The sequence below is a fragment of the Monoraphidium neglectum genome (genome assembly GCF_000611645.1).
Source record: "Monoraphidium neglectum strain SAG 48.87 unplaced genomic scaffold scaffold00263, whole genome shotgun sequence".
Classification (NCBI taxonomy): Eukaryota; Viridiplantae; Chlorophyta; class Chlorophyceae; order Sphaeropleales; family Selenastraceae; genus Monoraphidium; species Monoraphidium neglectum.
In genome coordinates, this window is record NW_014013365.1 from 4,441 (window position 1) to 12,614 (window position 8,174).

Consider the following 8,174-nt stretch of genomic DNA (forward strand, 5'->3'; position numbering starts at 1 on the left):
CTGACGAGGCGATCGACTACACACAGGTTTGAGACGGGGGCGGGGATGGGGGTACAGTACAAGCGAGGTCGGGCACACAGACTGAGCGCAAGGCTTGAGGCCGGTTGTTTGTGTCCACACTGCCTGCTTGACTGGCTGTGCAGCAGATGGAAGGTGCTGGGGACACACAACGTATTAGGTCAACAGATCCGAGGCAAAAGGCGCTGTTCAAAACTCACAAGCAGCTCGGCTTGGCCCGACACTTTGTCAATCCCAGGGGCCGTGGGAGGCCGCGGTCAAGGGTCCCTCTGACTTTGTGCTCGACCTCGTCGGGGGCAGGTGGGTATACTCTGGGCTTTCGAACGTCACTCTCAGCGACGGATGCTCAGCCGCCGGCAAGCTGCCCTTATGTATGAAGCGCCACAAGCAGGCCGGCGTCTGCGCTGCACCGCCTTGTCAGTGGTTGCATGCCTGCGGCTGCCCCAGGTGCACGCAGCGTCGACCCTTGATGCTGCGCCAGATCAGTCAAAGATCTGCCTGCATGTCAACCCTGCAAGCCAGTGTGGCGCATATCCGCTCAATCGCTCATCACCCTCTTGGACACTCGGCTGTGCGGCAGCTACGAGGCCGCCAGCCTGCGCCTGCTGAAGCGCGGCGGCGAGCTGGTATCAGTAGGCAGCAGCGGCCCCGGAAGGGACGGCGTGGGGCTGGCAGGCTTAGTGGGGATGCTGCTGAACGCGGCAGTGCGGTCCACTCTGGGGCGGCTGGGCCTTGGGCCTTGGTACCGATTGTGAGCAGATAACAATGGGTCTGTGAAGATGCGCAGGCGGCGCCGCGGGTGCTGGGCGGGGCCGCGTGCGGCGGCGCTTGCTGTCCCATGTTTTGGGTGAGGCGGCTGCGCTCACCGAGGGCCGCACGACGCGCTTGCAGTCTCCAGCGCACGCTTTGTCGTGCCGAACTGTCAACGCCACATGCATAGAGGGCTGGAGATTTTCACCTGACCTCGCCAGCAGGTGCTTTCACACTGCAGACAGCAGGCCGCCACCAGCAGGCATGACCCTCGTGCACCCTCCCCTACGCACGACCCCCTAAAACATGATTCTGACGTCCCTCAGCGTGATGCTGAAGTGTGTGGCGTCGGAGGGGCTTGAGCAGCTTGCGGAGCTGATGTCTCAGGGGAAGCTCAAGGTGCACCTTGACAGGTGTGCATATTGCCGCAAAAGTGGCAGTGATGCGGGTAGCGTGGCATCACTTGCGTGGGTGGCGGGAAGTGCGTGCGACCACCTGTCTGACTGGCGACGGGGTTAATTTGCCGCGAGCCCACTTTGGGGCCAAACACAGGCACCAAGCGCGCGCCTGACCGTCGCCTTCCCATTTTTGATCTGTGACCGCTGAATGACTATGCAACACACCAATGTTCTCAGGGTTTGGCCTCTGGAGGAGACGGCAGCGGCGCATGAGTACTGTGAGCGCGGCCACGTGCGTGGCAAAGTGGGCATCCTGGTCAAGCAGATGGAGTGAGGGGGCATGTTGCAGACGGACCTGCAAAATGACAATATGCACTCTCGTGCTTCTCCTTATCATTGACTGTTCAAACCGCCACAGCACATGTGGCTGGCATTCTCAAATCAGGGAACATCACTGTTTCCCAGCTGAACACATGGGACCAGTCTGGGGCATCAATCGACTTGTAAACAATGTAAAAACCCTGTGCATGATGGCTTGTACTACCTGGCTCCATATGATACAGTGCTAATCCTTCCGTGCCATTTCTGTGGGCTGTTCTGCACGCACACCCGAAACCGTCAGCCATTGCCAGCTGAAGACCCAGCGCAGCTTGACCGCGTGGTGCCTGCATCCCAGCCATAACTGCAATGTAAACCGCGGCTGCAAGATATGTATACAAGGAAAACACAGTAAAGCTGCACGGTCACTTTCATATTGGCCCGAAGCCCGATCAGCCGATCTACAAAAATTGTCTGATCTCGTAACCCGCGCTTTCTGGCCACGACCCCTCACACATTTATACAGCATCAAATACACCCTGCCTCTTGGGCCGAATTCTGCATGGGCGCCCCTTGTGCTGGTGACACAAGCGGCGCAGTGCGCACCTGCACCCATGTTTTGCACACCACACACCAAGAGTGACGCACTGACGTCACCTCCAGCTCATGGGCCGCCTGTCGGGAGCGCTCGTGTCGCAGCAACATCCATCGGGCAAGGTGTTCGTAGGTCTGCCGTGTTCGCCACGACAACCAAGCAAAAGCTCTTGCAATTGCAATTCACCCCTCAGAACGCACACTGCACACTGTTGACGTTTGGATCCTTCATTGCAGGATCACACGTGTGCACACGGTGCGAATTGAGCAACCACAGGCATCAGATCACACACTGCGTCGCACCCTCCCATCAGGCCCTCCTAGATCACCCGCGTGCCGTGCCTGCACCCCACCCGCCGTCCGGCCCATGCGCACCCACATAGCCACGTCACACCCTCCCACCGACCCGCCCCATCCGCGCTTCGCCACCACCCCTGCCGCCTCCAGATGGCCCCTCAGCCGCGCCCCGCAGGCATGGCCCTGCTCATGCCGGCCCTTGTGGCTGCCGCCGTCTTCCTTGGCGGCGTGGGAGCGCAGCCGCCCAACAGCAACCAAGGGCTACCTGTGTCAGCAAACCCCACAGGACTGGCGGGCCAGCGAATCGCCGTGCTCGGTGGGTCGGCTTGCGCACCCTGGCCGCACATCATGCCGCTCGCTGCTTGTGAATGGGATGATGGGGCCTGGCTGGCGCTGATCGGGATGTGCTCTTGTGTCCGATGCTCGATCTGACGGGGTGTTGGGCGGTGTCCAGCGCAGCAGCAGCCCTCAGGTACGACCCAATGTGGGCAGCTGAGCAAAATGTGTGACCATGCGTTTCAAGCACAGCCACCTAATTCATCCTGATGCCCATGCCCCTGCGCGTTACCCCGGGTGCACTCAACACCGTGCCGGCGGTGCACAAGCACGTGCCAGGGGTGCGCCAAGCGCCGACGAACCTTGTGCATGCGAGCTGGCGGGTGCACACACAGCTTGGCAATGTCCCCTTCTTTCATGTGCAACCCCTCGTTGAACCCATCCCTACATCCCCGCACTCTCAACACACTTATCCAGGCATGAACTACACTCAGGCAATCTACAACTGGAGCGACACTGACCTTTTGCAATTCAAGGTGGGGCGGCGACTGAGGATCTGTACAGGGTTGGGTGCCGCATGGTTGCATCCGTGTGTGCTTTGTTGCGCGCTGTATACCATGTGAGGCAGCAGGGCCCTCTGACCATGCAAAACCCCTGTCACTACTGCTTCACATTCAGTATTACTTCACATTGGCATCCCTACCTGCCCGCTGCGACCTCAGATCAACGGGGAGTGCCTGGAGGCCAATTTCGACGCCTGCGCCGCATTCGGCCGCCCCCTGGCGCCCAAGCTGCGCAGCCCTGGCCGCGACCCTCCCGTGCCAATTGGATGCAGGTGGGTGGGCTGGGTGGCGATTCAACTTCTGACTATTGAGAGGGATCCTTTGATGAAATTAGTCGATCAGATTGGGGATTCTGAGTGCTGGAATGCTAACAGCCATTTGTGATTCCAAGCTCGAGCCCGCTTGATGCATGCCACATCATTGGCATAGGTGTGCCATGCCTGCACCCTCTGCGGTGTGTTGCACGTGATTCACACGCGGGAGGTCGTGTTGTCTGCAAGATGTGTCCGGCCTGGGACATCCCCACCATATAACAGCCTTTGCTGCTAACCTGGACCCATCTTTTCTTGACACGATGTTGCTGCTTACGCACCCGCAACCAACGCGCAGGAAGGCCAACCTGACAAACCCCACCGTCATCCAGTGGGCGCAGGAGCTCTCGCACTCTGAGGCCGGGCACATGCGGTGCGCGCCATCCCTCGCGCTGCAATATCGGTTGACACGGCCAGTTATGTTCATCACACAAGGAATGCGGTGAATTGTACCGATCTCGTTGTCATTCCCTGCTTGCGTCGGGGACCCGCTCTTGCATCACCCTGCAGGGCATGCAACTCGGCAGGTTCCCACGCACGCATGCACGTTCATGCGCTCTTTGACGCGTATTCCTCACCACCACAACCACGTCACCCCAGGATCCTGCGTGAGGCACTGTATGATGCAGGGGTGGAGCCCATTACCTGCCCCCCAGTGGACTACGCCAACGGATTCACGGTGATGACACTGTGGTGTTGCTGCAGTGTGTCCATGTCCAGCAGGCGCGCTGCGTGACTCGCAATCTCCTGTAATCATGTGCAAATCCGCATCAGAAGCACAACCAAAAAACCAGGCGGTCGAGCCTGACCGGTGCTCTCACCATCAGCCCAACCGCTGCACCGACGTCTGTATCTCTCAACGTCGGTACTGCTGCCTGCAGGAGTTTTACAACAACGCTCTCAAGCGGACCGGCAAGGACCGCGTCAAGTGGGATCCCTTCAAGGTGTGCTGCTGCTTCCGCGCTGTGATGGCGGGGGTGCGCACACGCCCCGGTACTGCAGTCCTACCCTTGGCTGGTTGGCCTGGGCCTGTTTCCAGAGCTGCACGTGCGTTTCGTGTTACAAGGCGGCTGTGCTGGCGGCTGCTCTGCACACCCTTGTCCATCACCCCAAGTGCGCCCTCGCAGGCACAGCATTTGTGCCTTCCCCTGACACCATCATCCTTGGATTTGTCATCCATGGTTACATAAAGATGAAGTGTTCTTTTCTCACTTTACTCCGGCCCCTCCCCCCTCTCTTGTCCCAACACCCCTCCATCCCAGGACGACCTCCACTTTTTGATTTCAGCTGAGACTATGGAGACCGCCGGCGTTGTGGCTGACCTGGTGGGTGAACAAGCGGCCTGCTCACGATGTTAGAAAGGCACTGCACTGCAGCACGGCAATCAGCAATATGATTTGTTCCTGCTTCCCATTGAGATGGAGAGCCGTTTGTCAAACACAAGCAACAAGCCAGGCCTCTCGTGCGTTCACCGCCCGCTGTAGAAGCCCTCGTTGCCGCGCTCGACCCCAATAATGTGTCCCGACCCCAGGGCCTGGCGCTGTTCTTCAGGGACCCCCTGTACGTGGCAGTGCTGGGCGGCCTAACGGGCGGCGCGGCGCAGTTCACTGCCATCGACCGCACCCTGATCTGGCCCCACATCAACGACACCTTGGAGGAGGTGCGTGTGCGGGGGGGTGTACGTTGCTTGTCGGTACGGCGGCGCTGCCAAGAAGGGGAGGTTTGTGCACGTAGCATCCCACTGGTAACGTCGCCCTGCGCTTTCAAATCTCGTGAGCAGCATAACCACTGCTCACCCCCCTCTACGCGTTTGTTCACCCCTGGCGCCTACACCCCTCTCCAAAAGCCCTGCCCTCAACTGTCCCCTCCCTGACAGTTTGACATGACAGTCAAAGACTTCATGGATGCCGTGAGTTGACCCTTGGGGGGGGGGTGCATGAACACATATCACAGTGTTGTCTGACCACATACCGCATCCCAGAATCATTTATTGCGACAGTGGGTAGCCTGCATTGCGATGTGGTTGGGGTGCAGCCCTGGCCCCACCCCTGTATTGGCTGATTGTGCTGACGCCTCCATTGCTGCTCTGAATTAAAAAAATTCGTACGTTGTCACCAGGTGTCGTCGTACCGCGATGCTCTGGATGGTCCAGTCAGCATCGATCAGTCCTACATCTTTGCTGGTGAGGGGGGATGGGTATGCAGCATTGTCGATTGAGCGGGGTCGTTGCCTCGTTGGCGAGGCAAGGGTCCGCTGAGTATGGCAAACCCGTTGGTTTGATTCAAGCACGGGTTGCGCTTTCGCTGGCCGCACACATGATTCTTTTCAATGGTGTGCGCGCCAAACAGTCTGGTGTTTTACGGGGTTGTCACCAAGAGGTGGGGATGTACAAGAAATGCAATCACAACCTTGGACTTGCTGACAATCTCGTGCACTGCTCACCCTCACCATTAAGGTGGCATGAACCTGGTGTCGAGTGACTACAACGGTGTCCTCCCCGCAAGGCTGCCCCAGCAGGTGGTCCCGGAGGAAGTATGAGCTTGGACTCCGTGTAATTTGTTTGCACGCGCTCCACATGATATTCGCGCCCCATGCCCCACTGTACCCTGCACTTGATTGTCGCACACTTCGCACCTGCCGGTGCTTGAGCGCCGTGAGGACGCGGTGTGCATTTATATTGAAGACGCCCCCTCAACAGCATCTCGCCTTCCTCCTCCTCCCCTTGACTGCACTTCAGTGGATCTCAATTGTCCAGTGCGGCAATGATAAAGGTGATTCCAGATCAGAATTTGATGCAATGGTAGTCATGATGGTAGCAGGATGTATGTTTGTTGAGCCTATGGGAGGAATGTGTGAGCCCTTGCAACCCCTTTATACCTCGTAGCAGCAACCCACCATATGTCGCACGTACCCATTTTGATATCAACCGTCTCTTTCGTCCTTCTTCGCCTTGGCAGGAGGCTGCTTCTTCCCAGAGGGCATGGCGGGCCCCATCAACACCACCCAGCCACTGCTCATCCCAACCATCCCCAAGTCGCTGATCGCTGCCAACAACGAGCCCGTCGCCGTCACCTTTGAGCCCTGGGGCGCTGACCCCTTCAAGCATGACACTCCGGCCTACACAAGTGAGCTTGCCCCCCTTTTGGTTTGCCCTCAGCCTCCAGAAACCGGCGGGGTGGCTCTCACAACCCCAATTCTTGAAGGGTTGGGACAGCCTGGCAATACTGCTATTCCACCTCTCACCCTGTTTTTCTTTGCGGGCCGTCAACCCAGCAAGGGGTGATCTTGTCAATTGCTTGGCTTTTCGAAGCTGTTGCGGTCATGCCATCCTTGCAGAGGGCTACACCAAGCTGCGGCCGGCTGGGGAGCCATATGTTGCCAAGGAGCCTGCCTCATGCCCAGAGCCGTACCAGTTCCCCGCCCCCGGCGAGCGCACCACGCCCAAGGTGAGCTGATTCGCCCGTTGGTGAGTGCCAATTTGACGACGTGCCTGCCCTTGGTTGTTGTATCATGCCGTGGTCATGTGCGCATAACTCTGTGTTCAAACCTAATACTATCTATTATGCAATTACCTCTTGCTTGACCTCTTCCTTCCCCAGGTCAACAACCCCAAGGGAGCTGTTGCCAACAAGCCATTTGTCCCGACCGGGCCTGGCCTTCTGCCCCCAGGCGCGCTTGCGGGAGATAAGGGCACGTGCGCCAACCAGTGAATCTGTAGCTCAGAATGAACCAAACCACCTTCATCCTGGGTAACGGGGGTATTGATCCCACATTCTGTGTCTAGATTGCTGTGGCTGATTTGGCATTTTTAGTCCACATGGCATGCTGCGCCATTGCGAGCTTGTGTTTTTGGTGTACTTGCCATTTTTGTGATTGACTGGCAAGGACCATTGGTTTGCATGGGAGCCATTTGTGCGTAAACAAGTGATGCTTGTGCACCCTGTTGGATTTCTGACTTTCTTGTGACTGGACAATGGTCAAAATCACCCAGCAAGAAAAAGTAATCAGGTCACTTTGATGTATCTGTCCCTTCTGTCCATCAAGGCTGAGTCGGCCGCATGTATTACATCGGCTCACAGCTTGCGTGCGTCGAACATCATCGCGCCACCGCCGCCGGCACAGCCGCTACCGAACCTGTGCCCCCTCGCGGGTTGGCCCAGGACGTGTCGCCGCGCTCGTGGTGTTGGTCAGAAATGACGTCATCAAAGTCTCCCGACGGTAGCTCTAGAAAAATAAGATGGAATGGGGTTGAGTGCCGAGTTCTGGTCCGTGGGTGTCCAGGGCTTTATTGACGATGCTGGTCTATTTGTATCAGGCCACCTGAGGTGGCCAGGGTTTCGTGCTTGCCACCCACCCACGCACCCGACATCTTGCTAGCGGCGCGGGTCGCCCCCGAGGTCCGCTCCAGCTCCCGCTCTGCCTCCTGAATCTGGACCTGCGAGGCCGATTGTGTGTGTTCGTCGCCCACTACAGCATTTCCGGACTGCAGTGGCAGCGCACAGGTCAAATGGATGAGCCGGGAAACGCCCGCTGCTTCGCGTCTTGACTTGGGAAGGCAGCGTGCGGGACATCATATATGCTGACATCATCCTGATTAAGACAACTCACCCTGGTCTGCAGGCGTCAGCCCTGCCCCCCCCCCCCTCACC

General features: G+C 58.3%; 2 protein-coding genes across 2 annotated transcripts; both read left to right on the top strand.

The window, feature by feature from the left end:
* Positions 1 to 1,074: 1,074 nt before the first annotated feature.
* Positions 1,075 to 1,500, top strand: MNEG_2344 (hypothetical protein; the record flags this gene model as incomplete). The annotated part of the gene is made up of 2 exons (XM_014049173.1): positions 1,075 to 1,181; positions 1,404 to 1,500. The coding sequence occupies 2 exons, from the start codon at positions 1,075 to 1,077 to the stop codon at positions 1,498 to 1,500; spliced, it is 204 nt and encodes a 67-aa protein (XP_013904627.1).
* A 1,630-nt stretch (positions 1,501 to 3,130) lies between these two features.
* On the top strand, positions 3,131 to 7,235 carry MNEG_2345 (Desiccation-related protein PCC13-62 Flags:Precursor; the record flags this gene model as incomplete). The annotated part of the gene is made up of 12 exons (XM_014049174.1): positions 3,131 to 3,187; positions 3,374 to 3,486; positions 3,824 to 3,898; positions 4,126 to 4,204; positions 4,407 to 4,469; positions 4,788 to 4,850; positions 5,057 to 5,185; positions 5,402 to 5,434; positions 5,644 to 5,707; positions 6,483 to 6,650; positions 6,862 to 6,971; positions 7,125 to 7,235. 12 exons carry the CDS (start codon positions 3,131 to 3,133, stop codon positions 7,233 to 7,235), a joined length of 1,065 nt encoding a protein of 354 aa, XP_013904628.1.
* Between the last annotated feature and the right edge of the window lie 939 nt (positions 7,236 to 8,174).